This window comes from Triturus cristatus, chromosome 7 (assembly GCF_964204655.1).
Source record: "Triturus cristatus chromosome 7, aTriCri1.1, whole genome shotgun sequence".
Classification (NCBI taxonomy): domain Eukaryota; kingdom Metazoa; phylum Chordata; class Amphibia; order Caudata; family Salamandridae; genus Triturus; species Triturus cristatus.
The window spans coordinates 1,443,433,741-1,443,458,076 of NC_140590.1; the positions used below are offsets into that span (position 1 = coordinate 1,443,433,741).

General features: G+C 42.4%; 1 protein-coding gene across 1 annotated transcript in view; it reads left to right on the forward strand.

Annotated features, from left to right (window-relative positions):
* The window catches only part of DLGAP4 (DLG associated protein 4), a 1,545,411-nt gene that overhangs the window by 1,187,492 nt on the left and 333,583 nt on the right, over positions 1–24,336 (forward strand). Inside the window, exon 5 of the mRNA XM_085619178.1 lies at positions 1,059–2,082. Coding sequence (XP_085475304.1) covers positions 1,126–2,082 — 957 coding nt within the window. The 5' untranslated portion in view covers positions 1,059–1,125. The remainder of the gene's footprint in view (positions 1–1,058; positions 2,083–24,336) is intronic.

Below are 24,336 nucleotides of genomic sequence, written 5' to 3' on the forward strand. Positions count from 1 at the left end.
TTTAGGCACGTATGTACTGAATTGGAATGCTGAATGTTATTCTCTGGAAACATTTGCTTGGCGATTGAAGCAATATTGGACGCATTTGACTTGTCACTACCAAAATGTTCCCCTCCTGATGGAATCCTTCCTCAGTTCTTGCCATGCCATTAGGAATCACTTTGTCCTTGAGTGAAATTGTGGTAGAAACTGAGGGGCATATTAACAAGGCGGCGCTATAAAATTATCGCTGCTTTTGCAGCCGTTTTCGGCCAAAAAGCGGTTATAATTTTATCGCCTTATCAGCAAAGACACGCTATTGCGTGTTTTGCTGACTTAGCGCCCGTTTCCAGCACGCCTAACTTTGCATCGCTAATGAGATGCAAAGTAGGCGTGGCTGTGAAACCAACCAGGGAAAATATCGCGAAGGCAGCTTCGTGATATTAACAAGGAAGGGTAGCGATTATTTATATCGCGTTAAGTATGCCTTAACGCAGGAATTTAACGTCTGTTAAATTCCTGACTGAGGCATACTTAACATGGGGGGGGGATTCTGTGGCTAAGACCACAGGCCCTATCATCTAGGATATCGCCGTTTTTCACCATGGAAAACAGCGATATCCACACTATCTCTGGAATTTTTATCGCCTCGGCGATGTGCCTTGTTGATAACGCGCTAACCGGGCGATAAATTCCAGAGCTAGCCGGCGATAAATATGCAAGCGCTAAGCGCGCTTTGTGATATTTTTCGCCGGCCCTTGTTAATATGCCCCTGACTATGTCGGATGCAAGATATTGCATGTAATTTTTATTGCATTCACAACATTGAACTAACGCCTTCATCGCACGGTAAGTCTAGGTAAATAAATGTGGAGATAGGAATAATATATATTTACGTGCCCAGCAATGTAATGGTTAGATTGATAAAGTGGATGAGATATTGTTGTAGATCGATATCTTCGACCTCAATATAATGTCATGCAATCAAAATTGTCTAACATTGCCTAATGCTCTAGTCGTTGCAGAATATCCCTTCTATATGTCTTGACAATGATCTGTGTTTCTCTCTTTCGTTACAGCCCATCTTATGAAAACAGACCCCTCCACAACACACAGTGAAGCAATGCTCTAGGGAATTCCAGCACAATGAAAGGCCTCGGAGACAACCGGGCCCGCCACCTCTCAGAGAACCTGGACTCAGCGCAGGACTCCTTGTATGCGCCACAGGACAGAAGCCCTTTCCTCTTGAACCCCAGCGACTCCTACACGATGGACTCCCGTTTCTCCACGGCCAACTCCATGCTTGGCGATTGTATCCTCCCTCTTAACAACCAGATCTCCAACAGCAGTACCTTTCCTCGCATCCATTACAACTCCCACTTCGAGGTACCTCCTGAAAACCCCTTCCCGACATTGACGCCTCCTGCTAAGATAAACCGACTTCCTGCTAATCTGCTGGATCAATTTGAGAAGCAGTTACCGATCCACCGGGATGGTTTCAGCACCCTTCAGTTTCAACGGGGAGAGGCCAAGCACAGGAGTGAGAGCCCTGGACGTATAAAGCACCTGGTCACCTCTGTCCAGAAACTTTTTGCAAAGTCCCAATCACTAGAGGGCAGTGCAAAAGCTTCCGTCAATGGAAAGAAGGGTATGGACGACCCAAAGGGCACCACCAGGCGGAGTAAGAGCAAAGACAGGGCCAAAACAGAGACAAAACGTAGGGCCAGGACAAACATTTCAGGCTGGTGGAGTTCTGATGACAATCTGGACAGTGATACGTGTAATTACCGCAACCCTATGGGTCTTATGACACTCGGGAGACAACCAGACCACAGCCAGCCCAGGTATTTTATGCACAACTATAACACTATCAGCGAAAGTATGCTGAAGTCCTCCAAGAGCAATAATGACCTCAAAGTAGCCCCGGTCACCAACATACCTATCAACTCCACAGATTCATCGTCCTATATCAAGAGAGGATCCTGGTCCACGCTAACGCTCAGCCACGCACGGGAGGTGTGTCAGAAGGCCTCTGCCACCATTGACAAGGCTTTACTCAAGTCCAAGTCATGCCACCAGGATATGGCTTATCAGTATTTACAGGTGAGTGAGGCATGCTGAGGGGAAAGTGTAAAATTCCCGTTGCAGACTCTCTCCCTTTAGGGTTTCTCTTGTGTCTAATTGTGGAATTTGTTATATAAATATTTTGGTATGACCTGAAGCTTGTATGCTGGTTTCTCCCGCCGTCTTTCTGTCTCATTTTACTCGCTTGGCATTTCAGAAACTTGGATTCTTTTACATCTGGAGCTTATGATGTGAAAGTCCTATGGAAAAGTAGAATTGTGACACCATTCTTCCAGTAGCATAGAATGTCATAGAGGCTTGTGTCAATTTATGTTGACTCCTTTGCAGCAAGCATAGCTACAAAACAACTGTGTGCTACACAGTACAGGGTTCTATATTGAAGAGGAGATCTGATGGGAGAAATTTAACCAAGGTGGGATAGTGAGAATATAGTTGGGTTGAGAGTGAAATCCATAGTGAGGATAGCAGAGGAGGGACGGAGTTAGCCAGACTGGCAGGATAGTTGGAGTGGGGAAAGACGCGGGTTGCAGCAGGGAGAGAGGTCCGTACATGGGAAGAACAGGGTGGCCAGGTACAAACAAGCGCAGCAGTGGAGATGCTGTTGGTGGTATTGGGAGATAGTGTACGGATACTTTAGGGTGCGTCAGAACATCCTCCATCCAATAAGAAGATAATCCAGATGGTTATATAGTTCTTCATGAATAACATGGGTTTCTTATAGAAAATATAAATCATCATTTTCTCATATTTAGAATATCATTCATAAGACATCCTCCATTAGAAAGCTTCAATATACCTTGGTAATCATGCCATGCAGCATCAGTATTGCAGGGTAGCTATGTGTCACATACTTCTCCTTATGTACTAAAACCTAATTTTGGATAACCATACTTGAAACTACCCTGGTCTTCCTTGGATGAACCTTGTTGTCCGATAGCAACCCAGATGGCAGACAGGGTAGCTACTAAAACAGAATGCCAATGGGAATCGAAGTCGTCCAAGACTTTACACCCCATATCTCCATTCCAAGATCACCCCTTGGATGTTCACCTTCATCACTTCTCAGAAACTCTCCTTTACCTGCATTTACCGGTGTGCACTCAATGCGTGGGGCTCAGCAGGATCACTCTCTCTACTTCTATATAAACACAAACGACCTCTGAAACAAGATCTGGGAGAGTGTGACACAGACTTAACTACAGTGATCGTGGTGGCTACTCTACTGTTCCCAGTCTCTTTATGACCCGAGGGGTTATGAAGAACCTCAGGGAGAGCCGGCTCCTAGGCCTGTGTATTTACACTGAGGGATTGGTTACTGTACGGTCACCTTGCTTCTTCCAAGTCTTTTTTTTAACAATTTATTGGAACCAGAACTACAAACAAATGGTGTCTGCCAGCAAGACCAGGTCTTTGCCTTAGTTGTCGCTTCCACAGCGTCACCATGATCCTTGCTCTCCAACAAAGTGACTTTCTAAAATTCATCTCCCTCAGCATACACCACTCCCTCTCGTTGTGTTCCAGCTCTGTATCTTCTCGCCTTCGAGCAGATTAACTAACGGTGCACTCAGCTTTCACTCTGTTATAAATATTTAATTCAAATCAATTTTTCTTTTTAAATCGACTTTAACGCTTCCATTCCACTCACTAGTCAGAGGAACAATTCTGTCACCCATTGGGTTGTACTATGTTCTAACTCTCAATCAAATCTTTCTGGGGTATGTATGTTTAGTTCTAGCTATGCTGTCAGGCACAAAATGCTTATGACAGATTTACTACATGCCTTCTCAGGCCACTAAATAGCACTCCAGAGGTTGAGGGATCTCGGTAGGACTGTGGACATTGATACATGTATAGAAATGATTTGTTAAGCTCAGACCTGAGCTCGATGAGCCTTGCAGTTCGGGATTTACGTCTCCGCAGAAGCCCTACCATCCATGTCGTTGGTTGGTAGCGTGTATCGTTCGCTTGATTAATAGCGTGTATCGTTCGCTTGATGATTACTCAAAGTCACACTTGGGTTGAAGGATGCATTGTGTTTTTCAAGGCCCTGCCACTCATGAAGGAGGAAAAGGGTAGACACTGAAGCTACATTAGGGGATGGGAATGCCTCTTGAAAAGATCTGTTTTCAGATTTTGTCAACAAAGTCATTCAGAACAGTTCTGTAATTCTGATGATAGGGTTCCATAGTTCAGTGTAAAGCACCTTTTTTGATCAATAGCGTGATCTAATCATTCGTGTTTTAACCCTATTCATTCTATTCATTTGGTGGTAAATAGAAAGGCTATTGTTGTACCACACTCCTAAGTTCTTCATGTGATGGATTGTTAGTGAAGTGGTTGTTCCTTTGGTTTGATGAACAGCAGACGGTTCTCAGAAGGGACTCCCGCCATGAGAATTTCAGTGTGAGCGCCATTTCCAGGAGCATAGCTTTACAGGGGCGTTTGGGGTGTTAAATCCCCTCTATTAAATGTATTTTCAGATGAATTGTTGGGTACAAGTGCTTTCAGTAAGGCATGGTGAGGTGTCTGTCGAATTTCACCTGTGATTTTTGCATACACACACTGATGAACACACACTCTCCCTCTCTCATCACCGTTTTGAAAGCCCTAAAATGTTTATTTTACAAAATGTTGTATTTATCTTATTTAGTACTCCTATTAATCCGTATTTGTCTCTCTTGCCACTGCTTCTTATTCCCCTCTCATGCACCCTGCTTGTTGTCATATAATGTATTTTAACAATAATATGCCAGCATGATGGTCGGTAAATCTGATGCTCACCCCCCCCCCCCCCCCTCAATCTTACTGGCCAAGCTATTCCCCTGGCCATTTAGACAGAGAAACCTCTTCTTCATCCAGCAATAGAAAGATCCCCCTGCCCTGTCTGCCTAGAGTGTTTTGAATAAGCCCCTTTCAGTGTCCGACAGTTTAGAGTGAAGAAAGAGTGGATTTCCTTCTCTGACAACAGTGCAGACTGAGGGAGTCTATCCAGTGACTGTGTGTGTACCACGCAGGGCACGAGGTAAGGAAGGGAAACATATATCTGGTGATTACAGTCTGTTTCTTTCTATTTTGACTGAACCTCTCTTTTAGACTTCAGAACGTTGGAGCACCACCATCTAGTGAACAATACCAAAATCTACACCATAACTAAAGTAGTATTGATGTCAAGGATACATATGTGGTCCTATCTTGATTACCTGACCCCTATGCCTAGCTCCTAATTTCATTTGTATCTGCAAAACTAACCATAATCTACAACATTGTCATATTTTACCAATCAAGTCCTTGCAGTTCAATATCTTTTGAAACAATTTACTACATACACTGGATTTATTGTCTTATCTTTTCATAATGGAGTTGCCCTTCATAGTTCAGTGTCGTTTGCAGCTTGTTCCAGCCACTTTGGCATAGGTTTGGCATAGACCCTGCTTGAATCTGACCCCAGTAATCTCTAGCCATGTTTCCTGGTACTTGCAACACATTTTCAGCTGTCTCTTTTCACGGGTTGTTGAGCAATCCGTCCCAAACTAGTTCCTGCTATTCACCCTTAGTCCTACACATTCTCTTACTAAGTTGACAGTGGCCTGGAATTGAATATGGCGTAAGGAAACATGCTCAGATCGAACTCCAATGAGGAGTTTGTTGTTCAATAGAGACCTTCATGGTAAAGTTCCGATTTTAGAGAGATTTAAGATCTTCAAGGATTCCACATTAATGAGCTAGGGCCATGATCCAGTTGCATCACCTTCACTCCCAACCTGCTGCTCGGTTCATTAGAATTAGCAATCATCTGTCGACAAGGAAGGGTCTTTCTCAGAGGGAGAGAAACATGACCTCTCCTCATATTCCTGCATGAGTTAATATACAAACTGTTTGTAGAGCTTGATATAAAAAACTTGAAAAGGCCAGTCAAAAGTAAGGGACCTATGCTAATACTACCCAAAATGAAGTTTGAAAGACCATTCTTCTGGACATCCTTGACTTAACTATATTCTTCTGGAAGAATGATAACTCTTTTTCAGTGGTGGCTGTGCATATCCATAAATAATTTAGATCACAGCTTTGCATCCTTGGGTGCCATGCAAACACCAATGCAAAACCTTAGTACGGAACCACTTAATAATGTCAACAAATGAAATTGGCTGTCTTTATTGATAGTCTATTTCTGGGCTACCTTGCTTAAGATGTTTAGTAAGTGGCTAAGATCCAAGCCAAAGCTTCCTGTTCTCCCCGAAAACAAACAAATTAATTCTGCTATATGCGTCAGAAAGGAAGACTACCAACATTTCCAAAAACACTTCAAGTATATCTATGCTCTAGCCTTATTAGATAGAATTTCACATAGTGATTTGTGAAAAACAACACAATTTCACAGACTTCCTGGCCTGTGATTCAAGAACATCACTTTGTTTCTGCATGATGAAGGCAAGAACAGGAAATGTGAGCAGCTCAAGACAGCAATGGGTTTCGCTGACCAAGCTTTCACAGGAATGAACGTGCTTTCACAGGAATGAAAGTAGAAAGCCCTTATATGGGCCAGGCAGCCTCCAAGACCTTTGCTTCTACAGGGCTTCCAGGAGAGGGTCACTGACCTCCAGCTCAGTGAGAAAATATTTACCATTCATAAGATAGCAAACTTGGGGCTAAAGTATCTAGTTGTCACAAACCTTGCATTTTCGCAAAATCACAGGGGGGTGGAACTGTAAAATCCCTTTTTCAATGTATTAACCACGTTTTGTGATTCAGAAACGTTTTTTCGAATTGCAAAATGGGGTTACTGACCATTATCATATCACAATTGCGAAGAGGCATTTTTGAGCACCCTTCCAAATTGCGAGTCGGTAAGGTATGTATCACTGGTCTGCAACTGCAGCTCCAGTCACAAACCATATCAGTTACCAATCAGTTCCCCACTCCCAAGTCAGGGTGGTAACCGAAGCACAAAGGGTAAGGAGTCGAATTTGGCCCTGTCACCTTTGGAAATCAGGGTGGCAGCTTTGGGGGGAGTGAGTAGTCAGTGGTCCAAGGGGCCAATGCCCCCACTGATTTAAGCTTTTCGAAATGGAAAAAAAGCAGACATGTTTCCTTTAAAAAGAAATTGGCCTTTGCCATTTACTGACAAAGTTATCCCCCATCCATTCTCCCTTCCCTCCCAGTTATACCATAAACCATTCCCACGATCAGCCTGAGCAGCCCGATAAGTATTATCATGATAATTCTTATGTAGATCAGGCAAATTTGCTTTAAATATTACTAGTCCTTGATCGAAATCTATAAGTTTGTATTAGAAGAATGGCAAACTCTTGAGTGCCATGTTTTAACCCCTACTCAGATAACGATAATGCATGATAATTTATTTTAAAAGATTTGTAATCTGTTTGCAAAGCACTGCAAAGGTTGAAGGAGTTTACGGAGACCATGAGTAAATGAGTGGTTCAACGAAGCATGCAAAATCGCTAAGAAGGCCCTTGCAGATGCCCTAGAGAGTAACCAAAGAGCACACATTATTGAGTCTAGAAGGGGATATACCAGGGCTATTAATACCAGCAAAGCCCAGTGGGAGGCCAGCATATGGGATGCTTTCTTAGAGGCGGTAAGGCTTAGAGACAATAGGCGCTTCTGTCAGTTACTTACACATGACCACCATAGAGACTTATCCCGCTCAGAATGCCATCTCCCTTAGAAGCTTGGCAAACCACTTCTCAACACTCTATGCGGATGCAAGACTGGGAGTAGGGATATAAGAGACCTTGCCATCCCTTCCTATAGATTCTCCTGGAGAGGAGGTCAAGTTACTCACTCTAAATGATACTATAGATGCAGTCCAGGCCCAGAAATCAGGCAAAGCCCCCGGTTTGGCTAGAATCCCAGCAGATTTATTCCAGATTGTACCTCAGGTCTGAGGACCCTACATAAATTCCTTGTCAAATGCATTGATGACTGGAGCACCGATCCCAAGGTCTTTGAACAGAGCAGAAATAATCCCTATTTTTAAAAAGGGTGATACATCCACACCAGGAAATAATAGACCAATAAGTCTCATTGACAATATCCAAAAAGTCTTCAGCGTGCAAATCTTATCTAGGCTATGGGACTGGATTGCCCAAGACAAAGTGTTATCTCACTTACAGGCGGGATTTAGGTCCAACATTAGCATCATAGACCAGATTGTACGATATCTGTCCATTAAGTGGAAGGTAGTAAACATTGATGGGGGTTGCTGTATGTTGCCTTTGTGCATCGGCAAGCTGCGTTCGATTTTGTCCCTAGGGCAAACCCTTGGGTGGCTCTGCAAAAGATCAGGATCCCGCGTGGATCTCTGTCCCTGATGCAGGCTTTATACACAGGAAATTTTGCGAGGGTTAGGTGGGGCCCTGCATGGCAACTGACAGAAGACATCCCAATCAGGAGAGGTGTTAGACAATGTTGTATTTTGGCCTCCACACTTTTTCTCTTGTACATAAATCGCTGCATCCCCTATCTCTTAAACTCTGTAAATGACTCCCTGAAGGTGAAGGATTATAAGATAATGTGTCTCCTTTTCACAGATGACACTTTGTTACTATCATAGACCACTTGTGGTCTATCTATTCTCTTGGACTAATTTTATACTTTTTGTTTAGACCACGGCTTGGAAATTAACAAAAGCAAAACCAAGTGAATGGTCTTTGCTAACAGGAGGAAAACACCCAAGAATAAGGTATTCTTAAGGGGGAGACACTGGATAGAGCACAAGAATTTGACTATTTGGGTACAACACTGGAGGAATCCCGTAGAAGGGTAGCACAGGTACAGAAAAGTGTCATGACTCTAAAGCAAAGAACTGAGTCTATCTTAAGATTTGCCAATAGATCACCCACTTTCGCTATCTCCCCTCCTTTGGAGATATATCCGCTTCCGTGTTCATGACGAGCTGGGCTCGTCATAACGGTCGCGGCCCGCCCACGAGCGATTGATTCCCCGCCTGTGCGGGAGAATCAATCAGTGGGTGGGGTCGTGACGAGCTCAGCTCGTCATGAGCACAGCTCCACTGTGCCTCATGACGAGCAGGGCTCGTCACGAGTATAGCTCCGCCGCCCCCCGCGCCGCGGGGGAATTACCCCCACGGCGAAGGGGTTAAAGGATTCAAGCCTCTGGTGGGGCTATGGATAGGGCAGTTTATGGGGGCACTGTAATCTTGACTCTAAAGCAAAGAACTGAGTCTATCTTAAGATTTGCCAATAGATCACCCACTTTCGCTATCTCCCCTCCTTTGGAGATATATCCGCTTCCGTGTTCATGACGAGCTGGGCTAGTCATAACGGTCGCGGCCCGTCCACGAGCGATTGATTCCCTGCCTGTGCGGGAGAATCAATCAGTGGGCGGGGTCGTGATGAGCTCAGCTCGTCATGAGCACAGCTCCACTGTGCCTCATGACGAGCAGGGCTCGTCACGAGCATAGCTCGCCGCCACCCCGCGCCGCGGGGGAATTACCCCCACGGCGAAGGGGTTAAAGGATCCAAGCCTCTGGTGGGGCTATGGATAGGGCAGTTTATGGGGGCACTGTAATCTTAACACTCTTGAAAAAGCTGAAAATGCCTTCATTAAGACCCTCTTCACACTCCCCACCAGTGCGCCAATTCTGCCAATTACATTTGACCTAAACCTAAAATTGATTTCTGACATTGCTATGTTGAGACCTATCCAATATTGGCTAAGACTCTGGACCAATGAGATCTAGGTCCCTATAGGGATTGTATTAGAATCATACTAGAAGATCACCATGCTGTGCAGGTCCCCGGCCTTGCCCATATTAAAAATTGGTTATTCAAGTTAGGTCTGGAAAGTTACTGACTACAAAGGTGCTCGGGAGAAGCTTAAAACGTCCTACTGGAATTATGTATTAGGTGTAAAACTTTCTGCTGTTTCTCCTGTTACCCTGGTAGGTCCTTCCTGATACCTGAGTATGAGCAATACCTGAATATGGTTCTCAACCCTGCTGCACATGCACTTTATGTTCAATTAAGATTGGGCATATTACTGTAGGCTACTTTTACCGATTCCTGGATGAAAAAGGGAGACATATCAAATCTGTGTACGATGGGTGGTCATGTTCCAGAGAATTTTGAACACCTGCAATTGTTTTGTAAGGCTTATGCTAAACAGCGTAAACTTTGGAATATTCCCCTTTGTAAATGTCTTGGGTTTAGGGACCAGCATACAGCTCTCAGAAAATGTAAAACCAACACCAGAGAATGTGTGGTTTATTAATTTGCTAGATACCTGTCGGCAATTTGGCACTTAGGTTGAATACTTTTTAAAATAGCACTTTCATGGAGTTCACTTGTCCTCTTTGTAAATCATTTTAGCTTTGGGATGTTTTATCTGAAATTCTTTTATCATTTTGTATTATGATATTATGGATCTTAACAAAATTATGATGAGATTTGTATTGTTGGACCCGAAATTTCCCCCACAACATAGTTTTACTTAGAAATAGTTTTGCACAATAAATTTGCTCACTTTGTAACATTTCTATTGTAATGTTTATACTTTACCTTTTATGGTTTTATTTAACCAAAATAAAGGAAATGTGATGATGACTGGTCCTTGGCTATTTCCAATAATGTGTCCGTATAATCTCTCCCAGAAAAAATACACAGATTCAGCTGTATACCCCTTTATTGTTGCAAAATAAGAAAGTAATGTTGAGGACTTATCCTCTGTACACACAAAATAATTTCTCAAATCATGCTTACCTGTCATGTTATTTAGTCTCGGCATCTCCTGCATGGAAGAGCAGCGTTCCATTTCAACATGGAATAGGATATCAGGAAATCATGCAGGGTCTTAGACAATGAGCTGAAAAGTACATTTCAATGGCTTTTATTCTCCTTTCCGTATTCTCTTGCATCTGCAAATGGTTTTACGTCTAGGAGTCCTCTGCAGACAGGGCTTCAAAGACAGGAATCAGAGGCAGGTCGATGGCCAAGTGGAATGTTTTATTCACTATTATAAACCAACCAATAAGCATGACCACGGATAAAAGACAATCTGAAATTGTTGATCTAAAAGAGACAGTTGTCTATGAACTGCAATAGAAAATATAAAGACATAACTTGATTCCTCCTGTTTAAAGGGGCCACATTATCCCTTATCTTACTGGCAAAAGTACAACAACAGCTTCACCAGTCCAGCCCCAGGAATGTACCTCATATGGATACCAAACATAACCCAGTGGACAATGCAAACAATGATTGCAGATTATACAAAGCAGTAATGCACCTCCATCATTACCCGTCGACTTCAAAAGCCATTACCACTCACCAAGATATCCATCCCACACAGAGGCTCCACTCCAGTGCTTAATTTGAGCCTGTGGTTTCTGGTGCTCGGCATCCACACTTGTGAAAGGTGCCACATGGCGGCGCTGTTTGTATACTTCAAAGATGACCAGAACAACACTTGTTTATTAGTACAATATGGATTAAAAACAAGCAATACCTGCCGCCCAAGCCATTCTTATAGTTTTGGAGGCTTCAAACAGTTTGAATTGTAACACTTGTAGCAGTGTAATGGCTTGTAGTCATTGGTAGTGCTGGCCATGGCAAAGAGTGGTGCAAGCCACAGTGGCCTCCTGACCTGGGCCCTTGCACTCGTGTTTTCACAAATTAAGCAGTGGCTGCTCCAAAGATGTGTTTAGATCAACCCACACATGGAAGGCGGCGATTCAATCAGGAAGATTAGGGAAGTGAAGGAAGGTGACTTTTTGTCAGTGGATATAAGTGCCCAGGATTCTGTCACATACATATGGGAAAATAGAAATTTTTTTACTCATGTAAGTTGATGTTTACAGGGCATTCCGGATAATATATGTGCTGGGATCAACGCAAACCACACCCACCACCCTGCATTTTCCTGAATCTCTAGGTTTCAGAAATTCCCAGAGTTGGTGGACTTCCTTGGTGGCTGCTGACCCAGAACCCAAATAGTGCAGATATTCACCATGGCATGTGAGAGGAAATTGGGGTTTACTCCCTCTCTTTCTGCCCATATTTCAAAACTATTCACAAAAATCAACAAATCTTCTCGTTTGCCAAGGGGATGTGAATGCTCTTGGCACCAGGGAGACAGGAAAACTGTTGGCTCTTAGGGGTGGGAGGTGCAGCTAGATGTCAGAACATGCCTTCACTCTTTAAAAAAAGATATGTGCCTCCACACACCCTTATGCAGATTGGAGATATTATCCCCAGTCTGCCCCATGGGGCTTTGAGGGGTGGGGGGTAATAAAGACTGTTGAACCCTATATTGTCGGGGTCTGGCCTGATGCCTGGGTAGGTTACTTCCACCCCATTCTTTTAAAGAAACAAAGAACCCAGGGCATCTAGTGTGCTTTCTGCCCACCACAGGGGAAGAAAATCTGAAATATTTTTGGGCTGGAGCGCTTGCCCATTCCATGGTGGCTGCTCCAACCTGCCCCTGGTGTCTACTTTGTGGATCCCTACTTCGGGTTAGGTGTCCTAGGGCGTTCCTCGAATGTGGATCTACTAAGGAAAAATATCAGTGGAATGGGGAGATTGTGGACTTTCCAATGATGCCTTTCCTATGATGAGATATACTCCCAAGCAGAGATTAAAGTGAAAGTTAAATAATTCCATTGGCACATTTTACTTTCACTTTCCGACTGATGATGTCAGGGCTCCACGCACTCTAATTGTCACGCATAAAAAAAAACCTATAGGTTAGCCGACCTGCACATTTTACTTTCACTTTCAGACTGATTCTGTCCGAGTGCCACAAACTCTAATTGTCACGCATAAAAAACACTTTTAGGCTAGCCGATGTTCACATTTTACTTTCACTTTCAGACTGATTATGTCAGGGTGCCACACACTAAATTGTCGCGCATAAAAAAAACACATTTAGGCCTGCCGATTGGAACATTTTACTTTCACTTTCAGACTGATGATATCAGGGAGCAACGTGCTCTAATTGTCATGCATAAAAAACTGTTTTAGGCTTTTGTGGGCGGGCCTTCCTCAGTAGAATGAGCTGGAAAAAAAAAAAAAAAAATGGAATTCCTCTCAGGGCCGGCTTTAGGGCGGTGCGACCGGTGCCACCGCACCGGGTGCTGGCTTCCTTGGGGCGCCGTGCTTGAAAGTTTATTATGCTTTTGAAGCACCTGCTGCAGCGTTTCTTTCCCCCGGCAATTACCAGGCCTCACATAAATGTCAAGGTAACTCGTGTGATTAATTATCATCCTGGAGAGAGATCAGCATTTTGTATAGTTTAGGTTTTGACTTATGTGAAGTTAGTGCAGAGGGTTAATATGCCTGCTGCAAAGAACGTGTATCAAGTAGATTACAGAGTGCGTATGATGTAAACAGATCAGCAGATTACTGCTTTCAAAAGAGACATTCTTTTGTTACTTGCCATTTATAACTTAAAGTCCTAATATAGAACAGTGCGCTATTAACTTTCATCCTAGAACTGCATACACACTGCACAGTATACATTATTAGAACTTTGATTAATGTTGCAAAAAGGATTAATTAGGCTAGAAATCGATTCTTATTATTAAAGAAAACTCCCAACTATGCTGTTTTTTTTTCGACTCTGAGTTTATGCTTCTCCACACCAAGCACTCTTAAACTATACTGCCTACCAGTATGGATGACATGTGACTCCTACACTTTTAGTCCTTTGGCTTATGTAACATTTCCTGTATACTGATTTACACACCTATGATTGATTGTCTCTGTGTAATGTGCGTGTAATGCAAAGTGCTCGGACACCCTACACTACTATGAGTGGCGCTATATAGCTAATTCGATGCATCTGAGAGAGTGTGGTTATGGAGACTTCGTCACTGTTAAAGGGTGCTAGTGAGGGAATCCATGGTGGAGGTGGTCATTGGGAGGGCGCCAACAAACATTGTCGCACAGGGCGCCACCAGCTCTAAAGCCGGCCCTCTGGTGCAAGCACCGGAGGGATTCCGCGCCCTGGGTGCTTGGACCACATCTCTGCGCCCGTTAGCACCTGATGGGAGTGTGCTATGGACATCACTTGAAATGAGGAAGGTGGTCCAGAGACTAATAATAGACGGTTTGAAGACATAATTAATGTGCATTTGTAAAACACGTTTTCATCCCAAGCGGTTTCTTGATCGCTATATACCAAATGTTATTATTACCCAACTTAACAGTACATATTTATTCTACTCAGGAAGCTAAAAAGCTTAGATAACCTGCTCCGATTTGAACCTGCTGAGATGGGGGCAGACACAGATCCATAGATAGCGTGCATTTGTTCACAGAGGCATGTGACAACATCATTTGCCATTTTTCTGGCCGCGATGGCCCGCATGACAAAGGCAATATCGGTTTTTACTACAATTCTCTATTCTTTTGCTCAAGGCTCGTTCACCAAGAGGAGAGGGAATGAAACATTGTGCACACTTTTCCTCCTCTTCAACTGCTGAATAAACTCCGCTGCCGGGCGATGCCGCGGGGGCGAGGCGCACGGAATGTTGTTCCATTGCGCGGTTTATCTGTGGTATCTTAAGCCATTAATCTGCAGAACAAGAACAGACACATCCTTACAAGTGTGCCCGCCGATAGCCGATGCTTTATATCCCGGGGATTCTGGTTGGGCGGAGGGTGACCTGACGCTGTGCCCAGAGCAGCCAATGGAATGCCGCGCTCGAGGTCTCTGCGCGCCTGCCACGTCTCTCCACGTGCCAGCACCGAGAGGGAACATTACTAAGAAGTTACCCTCATGCATTCCTACCTTACATGGAGAGTGGGGCATTGGTGATCCAGTAATGTCTGAGATATTAGTCTTATGGCCCACTTGGAACTTTCCATTGTCCCCTATATTTGTAGCAAAGAAAAAAAATGACAATCTTCTTTTCACGATTTTCAACCTAATTTCATTAATTAATATGGCCAGCTCTTGGTAGAGCTTATATTGTTGTCTGTTTGGGGCTTTGCAAGTGGACCACTCTGTCATGATTACCCCAATATGTTCGGGGTCACACCTAGTAGATCGCCTTTTCCCCAAAAGACAATATAACCTTTACAGTGGAGAAGAGAGCGGGCAGGTGTCTCCCACTTCGACTCTAGCGACTCTTGATCTGTCAGGCAAGGGGTGTTAGGAGTCAGTCCTCCCAGAGACTCTCTTATCTGCTGGTGATGACAAAATCGAGACCCCTCCTGTTTGCACGAGTTAATATGTTCACACAGTGGTTAATATTAACCATTAGATTATTAATTCCTATGCAACACATGTCTCCATAACTGGTGTATCAGAATGATTAAGAGTATTATAAATAAATCAGCAGATAATACACAAGTTAGGGCCAATGTTAAAAAGATTCTAATCATTTTTCTTCACAGATCCCTAACCTTTTAGTCTATTCCCTACCAAACTGCATGTAGTGTTGCTAGCCACCAGCCTATATGCATGTATTAGTTTACGAAACTGATAGTACGCCAAGCCATGTATAGCTGTCAGCCACCAGCCTATATGCATGTATTAGTTTACGAAACTGATAGTACGCCAAGCCATGTATAGCTGTCAGCCACCAGCCTATATGCATGTATTAGTTTCCGAAACTGATAGTACGCCAAGCCATGTATAGTTGTCAGCCACCAGCCTTTATGCATGTTTTAGTTTACTAAACTGATAGTACGCCAAGCCATGTATAGCTGTCAGCCACCAGCCTATATGCATGTATTAGTTTACGAAACTGATAGTACGTCGAGCCATGTATAGCTGTCAGCCACCAGCCTACATGCATGTATTAGTTTACTAAACTGATAGTACGCCAAGCTATGTATAGTTGTCAGCCACCAGCCTATATGCATGTATTAGTTGTCAACCACCAGCCTATATGCATGTATCAGTTTACTAAACTGATAGTACGCTGAGCCATGTATAGCTGTCAGCCACCAGCCTATATGCGTGTATTAGTTTACTAAACTGATAGTATGCCAAGCCATGTATAGCTGTCAGCCACCAGCCTACATGCATGTATTAGTTTACTAAACTGATAGTACGCCAAGACATGTATAGTTGTCAGCCACCAGCCTATATGCATGTATTAGTTGTCAGCCACCAGCCTATATGCATGTATCAGTTTACTAAACTGATAGTACGCCAAGCCATGTATAGTTGGCAGCCACCAGTCTATATGAATGTATTAGTTCACTAAACTGATAGTACGCCAAGCCATGTATAGTTTGACCACATACCATATGCTGTTATTGGGTCACCAGGTGGAACTCCTTTTTCCTTGTTTACCTTTGTTTTTTCTTGTATGTTTTATTATATTTTGTCATTAATTGTCTTGTTGAGTCTTTTGTTAGTTATTATTGTAGCCTTTCTCATGTGTTGACTTGGGCGGTTACATGTATCTTCGCCTATAGGCTCCCCAACCATTCTGTGTGCTGGGCTTAGGTTGTGTTTTCTTTAATATCTGTGTTATTTTATGGGCCATATATGAAAATGAAGAAAAATATATATACAATCATTGAGACAAATATATTTTGATAAATAAATAAACCAAATATATATATTTTTTAAATACTCTTGGTCTGTGGATGTATTTAATTCAATGGACTTAATGCCAATATTTGATGTACTAGTGTGAGGGAAGTTTTGTGTTTTTTGATATTTGGAACTCCGTTTTTCAGCATCTCCCCTTAGAACCCTGTCCATGTGCCTGACCAAAGCCTCTGCACCTGTAGTCTATACACCTTTGTCACCAATGATGTCTTATAAAGTTAAGAGGGGAAACTAGTGATCCAACTCTGAAAAATTGTGCAAACAATGCTCTTTTGCAGAAGCATGGAGAAGCACCAGAAGATAATGTTACTTTTTAATTATTCCTACAAGATGGATACATACAGGATAATATTCTGTGTGCACCAGAGAAGTGCAAGGGTTTCCTTCTCTGTCCTATTAGGTTGCACAGTGTCAGAACAATTTAATTTGTCCACTCTCTTAGGCCTACACCAATGCACACCTTCTCAGATGTTAAACACAGTCACGTTTGTATGCAATCAGGCCGGTCTTACATGTAACATGCATTATTATCATACAAAAGCCCTTCCGCATACAACTCCTTGTTGGCCGCAATGCCTTCAGATGTATTATGGGCACCCTAAAATGTGTGAATACATATCTTGGAAGAGGAGGTTTGATTTGGTCCTTTGACACAAACCTATCATACGATATGAGTCATAGGTACCACAGTGTCGCCCAGAGCAATCAGATTTATTTTCTGTAGGTGGGCAAGCTTCCAGATTCCCCCTCCTTTTACCCTAGTGTTCTTTATGTTTAAAAGCTTTTATTGAAATACTGGTTAACAAGTAAAGATATCAGCATAAACAAGAAATATATTCAAACAATGTATAAAAGATTAACAGTGCTAATATCAATATTAAGGAGACAAAAAGCATTTTATAGGGATTTTAAAGATAAGGGGAGGAAGAAAAAGAGGAAAAGAAAGGGAAAGAGGGAGGGAGGGGAGGAAAGACATTATGATCAAATATAAATACTAATATAAATACTAAAAGTAAATTTTCTGAATTGACATATGCATAGTTCTTCAAAGCCAGGCGATCAAGGTATGTAGTAAGGGGTAGCCAGAAAAAGTCTACATTACGCTTTGGATTACAAGAAGAAGCAAAGGCAACATCAAGTCTGTGAAAATGACATACAGTATTCCACCAGCCTTGTATGGAGATATTCGTGAGAGTCTTCCAGTTGGATGATATGTGCTGAAATGTGAGAGCGAGCATGAGATCAAAAAGACCATGTGAGTGTGCAGGAATATCTAAAGAATCAGAAAGACTACAGAGAAACAGGACAGTTATTGAGAAAGAAGCAGAAAATGTAAAAATGCGAGAGAGGTACGACCAAACTTTTTCCCAGAAGACAGAAACAGGAGGACAGAAAAAGAACAGATGAAGAAGGTCAGCTTTCAAACTACCACAAGTCCAGCATTTAGAATCAGAATATGGTGTAAAGCGAGATAAGTAAAGAGGAGAGAGATAAAGTCTATGATAAAGATAAAATAAAGATTGAGTAAGAGAGGCTGAACAGAAATTTTTAAGGATCTGGACCAAAGTTTATCCCAGAGGGCGACAGACCAAGTGCACCCAAAATCAGTTTCCCAGGAAAGCTCCACTTTGGTTTTGGTGCGATCTGGGTCAGGAGAGACAAAAAATTTATATATAAGCGAAGCCTTAGGAAGGGTAGTGAGAATCTTGAGAAGAGAAGAAGATGGAGGCACTGATGATAATGAAATGGGAAGAGAGTAATAACGGTCCAGAATTATTGCCATGAGAATAGAAAACTTCTGCAAAAAGGAACGGGGACAGTGAAACAAGATTTGAAAATGGGGAAAAGAGCAAGGTAACGATCCATCAAAGAGTTGGTTAACCCATATAACACCTCTTTGTCTCCAAGAGTTCCAAGATATGGGTCTATTATTTAAGAGAATCAATGAATTATACCAAATAGGGGTGTTTAGAAAAGAGTCACGTGTAACGGCAGAAGGGTGAACCAAGGGTCTTAAAAGAGACGCCGTATGTTTGAATAAGGGAAATGAGGAATAGGGAGACCTGGCAGAGAAGCGTACTATTTCCCCAAAGGAGAAGGGCAATAATAATGTTTGTTCAACGAGGAGCCAAAGAGGCATAAAAGGGGAAGAATTTGCTGAAAGCCATCTCGAGGCCTGACGTAAAGAAATGGACCTATGATAGAGACGGAAATCTGGAAAGTTAACACCACCATTAGATTTGTGTTTACGAAGATTTACCAGAGAAATTCTAGGTTTCTTATTTTTCCAGAGAAATTTTGAAAGAAGTGAATCGATACGTTTAAAAAAGAGTGCAGGGACATGGACGGGTAACATCGAAAAAATATAAATTAGAATAGGGGCTATCATCATCTTAATTGAGTCCAGCCGACCCCACCAAGAAAGAAAAAGAGGGTTCCAGGAATTGAAAAGTTGTTCAATTCTAGATAAAACTGCCAACATGTTCAATTTGATTGAAGAAGGAATAGAGTTAGAGAACCAAATACCTAGATATTTAATCTTTGAGCTATTCCAAGCAAAGCCAGTAGAAGAAAAAAAGTGAGGAAGGCAGGTTTTGGTTAGAGGGAGGATTTCAGTTTTATCAGAATTAATCTTATATCCTGAAACAAGGGAGAATGAGTCGAATGCAGAAAGTAAGGGGGGGACAGATACTTCTGGATCGGAGATAAACAAGAGAATGTCATCTGCATATGCAGAAAGCTTCAGTTGATTGTCCCCATAAGGAAAACCAGAAATAGAAGTATTGCTACGAATGGAGTATAAAAATGGTTCAAGAGCCAGGACAAAAAGAAGAGGGGGTAAAGGGCAGCCTTGACGAACGCCACGCCGAAGAGTAAAGGGTGAGGAGAGTTGACCGTTGACAAGCACCGAGGCCTTGGACGAAGAATATAGTAATGAGATAAGCTAAATGAAATTGGGACCAAAACCATGCCAACGTAATGAAGCAAACAAGAAAGACCAATCAACTCTGTCAAAAGCCTTTTCCGCATCGACAGAAATTGCGTCTAAAGGGATTGAAAGGGATGAGGCTTTGTTTAAAACATTAAGAAAAAGACGCGAATTATCAGATGTTAGCCTACCTTTGATAAAGCCACATTGCTCCTTACCAATGAGATGGGGCATAAAGGGATCTAAACGCAACGCAAGAATCTTAGCAAACAGTTTATAGTCCACATTGACTAAAGAGATCGGATGGTAGTTTTTACAGAATTGGGGATCACGACCTTCTTTCGGGATAAGACAAATGGTGGCATCCTGAAAAGTGCCTTCTGCTTTACCAGATGAGTAAAAAGATTGAAAAAGAGTCAAAAGATGGGGCAACAAAAGATCAGGAAATGCAAATAGAATTCAACAGGAAAGCCGTCAGGACCAGGTGTTTTACCCTTTGTAAGGGATAACAAAGCGATGGAGAGTTCTTGTAATGAGAGGTCAATTTCAAGATCCGGAAAATTGAGATGAGAGTTAGAAGGTTTAGGAAGTGTTTCAAAATATTTCTGAATGAGAGAGGGAGTAGGGGGAGATTCCGGAGTGTAAAGTTGTTGATAAAACAATTGAAATTGGTCAAGTATTTCCATGTCCTTATATAGGAGAGTATTATCAGAGGAATAAATGGACTCTATAAAAGTACGTTCCTTACGGGATATAAGGTAATTGGCTAAAAGTTTCCCTGATTTATTACGACCTCCATAATAACGAGCACTACGAAGAAGAAGAATTGAAGAGGCATTATCAGTGGTGATTTTATTAAACTCTAATTTTGCACGCAAAAGCTCTGGTGGGATAACTTTATCTGAAGAGGTGTAAAATTTATGTTCCAAAGATTTTATGAGTGCAAGGGAGGATTTCCGTATTTGAAGATATAGCTTCTTTTTCCTAGAAACGAAATCAATAGTAAACCCTCTTTCCGTTGGTTTCAAGGAATCCCCAAGGATGTGAGGAGGTGTGCTAGAGGTGGAATTAAATAAAAAGAATTCCCTAGCAAAGGAACGAAAAGAAGAAGAAAAGTTGGGATCAGTAAGAAGTGCGCTATTGAAGCGCCAACGGGAGGGTTTGGGAGGCGGTGAAAGCAAGTCAAGGTCCGTCACAATAGGGGCATGGTCCGAAATAACGATGGGCTCAATAGAAGAAGACAATAAGTTTTGAGAAAGAGGTTGAGAAAGAAAAATATAGTCGAGACGAGAGAAAGATGAATGAGGAGTAGAGAAAAAAGAGTAATCCAAAGTATCAGGATGCGAGAGGCACCAAGAGTCAATAAAGCGTGATTGTGAGATAGTGTCAAGAAAATGTTTGTGAGATTTGTGGGGTATGAAGCGGACTGTAGATTTACGATCAAGGAATGGGTCAACAATCTGATTACAATCTCCACCTACAATAAAAGATTCATCCTTATACTGGATACATTTTTTTGTAATTAAAGGCCAGAAGGAACAATCTGGTTGTGTAGGACCATAAACATTGAAGATGGTCAATGGAATAGAATTAATTAGTAATTTATTTAATATCCATCGACCATCAGTGTCTTTTTCCTGAAATAAAACATTACATTTTAGCTTCTTATGACATAAAATGGCAACTTCATTCTTTTTGTTATTGGCAGGTGAACATAAGACAGTACCAACCCAGCTTCTCTTCAATTTAAGAGACTCAGCATCCGTAAGATGGGTTTCCTGTAAAAGAACTATGTCAGGGTTATAGGAGGCTAAATGGGAAAGGACTCTCTGCCTTTTAATGGGATTAATAAAACCTTTTACATTCCAAGAAACAATTTTGAATTTATATAAAATAGAGAAACAATAGAAACAAAAAACACAAAAATACTATCATGCACAAAAAAGCCAAAATGTGAGAGAAAAAAAAATGAATAGAAAAAAAAAGAGAAAAAGGAAAAAGGGGGAAGGAGTAGAAGAAAGAAATACAAGAAGAGACAATACATATCCAAAAAGGATGACTGAGAATAACATACCTGAAAGGGGAATAAAGAAGGATGAGGATGACGGGGCAATGGTGACACTCAACAAGACGAGCCACCCAAGAGCTAGGAGCCCAACCGCACCAAGACGATGACGTGAAAGGGAAATCACACGAATAGCAGGTGAATAACTTGACCGATCTGTACAAAGCAATATAAAGAAACAATTAACAACAGGGACATATAATTGCTATATAAACATGTCAACAATTAAGGCATTTAAAGAAGTGCGAGGTCTGAAAAAGACTAACAGGCGAGGGGAAGACAAACGTAAAAGCAGAGGTAAACAGTGGAAGTAACCACTAAAGCTCCGTATAGAGGAACAACAAGAGACGACAAGCGCAAAAAAGAAAACATATAACAAATGAGGAAAATAACCGGTTAATAATCTCACAAAGAAGACCTGTAAAGAAAAAGAAAATTAAGCAGTCAGCCACAAGAAGAAGAGGAAGTATCCATGCCACTGTTGGTGTGAATAAGAATAAAGTTCTTCAACTCTGCTGGATCCAGGAAAGTCCATGTTTGGTTCTGATGAGTGACTTTGAAAATGCAGGGATGAAATAAACCATATCTAGCACCAATAGAGCGCAAAGGAGCACGGAGGTTCAGGAATTCCTTCCTTCGAGAAGCAGTAGCATTAGAGACATCTTGAGACAGAAACACTCTCTGACCCAACCAAGAGATCTGACGCTTAGATCTGGCTGCGGTGAGGACTGAAAGAAGATCCGTGAATCTCAGGAAAAGAATGATGACTCCACGGGGCTTAGTTGAGGCATCTGAACGAGGACCCAGCCGGTGTGCCCTTTGGATGCTGAGAGAGGTGGTAGATGGCATGTCCAGAAGCTTCGGAAGAAAGGAGGAGAAGAACGTCACAGGGTCATTACCTTCCAAAGATTCCGGTAAACCATAAATGCGTAAATTATTCCTCCTGTTCCTATTTTCCAAGTCCTCAGTGTGCCGCTGAAGAGCAAGGACCGACTTTTCCAGAGAGGCGATACGTTGGGAGCCGACTTGTAAGTCAGAAACCTGCTGCTCCACAGACGACACTCTACCATCCATTGATGACCATTTCTCTTCAAGAAACTGCATTTTGTTGTTGGTTTCCTCCAAAAACGGTCGCAAAGAACGAATTTCCTCAAAAAGCATTTCCATATAGATGGGAGATAGCGTCTTGTCCGGAGAAGGTGGGTCATGTTTCAGGCGTTTAGATGGCGCAGAAGGTGGGGAAGGTTTAGTTGAAGAGGACTGCGTGGAAGAAGAGCGATTAGGAGTGACACCCGCCATTTGGTTTGCGTCAGAAGGAGAGCCCAGAGCAGAGGGGAGAGACGCTGGAGCAGTCGTTGAAGGTATGAAGACAAACTTTGGATGATGCAGTTTACCCATAGAGAGAAGAGCTTCCGTGAGGAGGATGAACAAAGAAACTTTATGATAATTAAAGACAGTGGTGTCTGAAATACTCCTCTCAAGAACAATCAGTCACGGAAAGCAGGTAAGTCAAAGTTTCATCCTCAGCAAGAAAGACATCCAGCCCAATGAAAAAGCGAATGCGCCGCAACAGCGACACACAGAATCGTAAAAAAAATTGAGGATGAAAGGGCACAGGCAAAGGTGCGAGATCTGTCGGCAATTCAGTTGGAAAAGTGTGCTCACATATAAGGCTTCAGGAGGGCTAGGAACTCTGATGGCAGTCAATAAAGAAGCAAATGGAGCTTTAGCGCTGAATTAACCTGAGGCAGAACAATTGAACCATTCCTTCTCACTGAATTAAATAATAATTATTAATAAAAGCAAAAAAAACCAGCCGGAAGTCCATTGAGACCATAGAGGAGCCAACGTGTGAAAGGCATCCCTGTGATCCAATTCCCAACATTGAGGCAGTATAGGAATTTGCAGGCAGACAAAATGGCGGCCGTTATGAGGAGATGCAAAAAACGGGGAAAAATCGGCAGACGCGGCTCTTAGAACATCGGGAGAAAGCTCACCAGGGGCAGTCAGGTTTCCGATGCATGGTGCTTGCAGTTCCAGGCGGCGAACTCCAGAGGAAACGCTATAAATATCCGAGGCGCGTCTCGGCGCGGCAGAGCGAACCCTCTAAGCGACCATCTTGCGCGGCGTCACGGCCACGCCCCTACCCTAGTGTTCTATTTACCTTATAAACACCAAGGGCCCTGCAGTAAAATGTCTACTCTACTGTTTATGGGAAATGAAGGCAACCCGTTTAAATTCTTTCTATCCATTCTTCAGTTAGCCAGCCAAAACCTTTACTGGCCATGATCACATGGTGTGCGCTAAAACTGTAGTATGTTACATTGTATAACAGTCTCTGAAGACACAATCAAGTTGTACATTACTGTTAACTGGCAGCACCACCTGGGCAACTGTTTGAGGTGAAAGCTCAATGCCAGTAAAATAGGGGAAGAAGTCAGATTCCGAAACGCACCTCTGAAATTTGCTACCCATATCAGAAATGTTGGAGAATGTAGGAGAATGTTCTCTAAGAAAAAATTGCTGATCCTCAGATAATGCTGATAATCTTACCCACAAGCTTAAGGAACTTCTCTTAAATCCAGGTAAGACAGGCACATCATAATGTTGGGACCCATCTGTATACTGCAATGGGCTACCATTAAACCACTAAACACCTGGCACAAAATGAGATGTTGAACTGCCAGGGATGTTTAATCTGCAGCGAAAGTTCAGTTGACAACGTTCT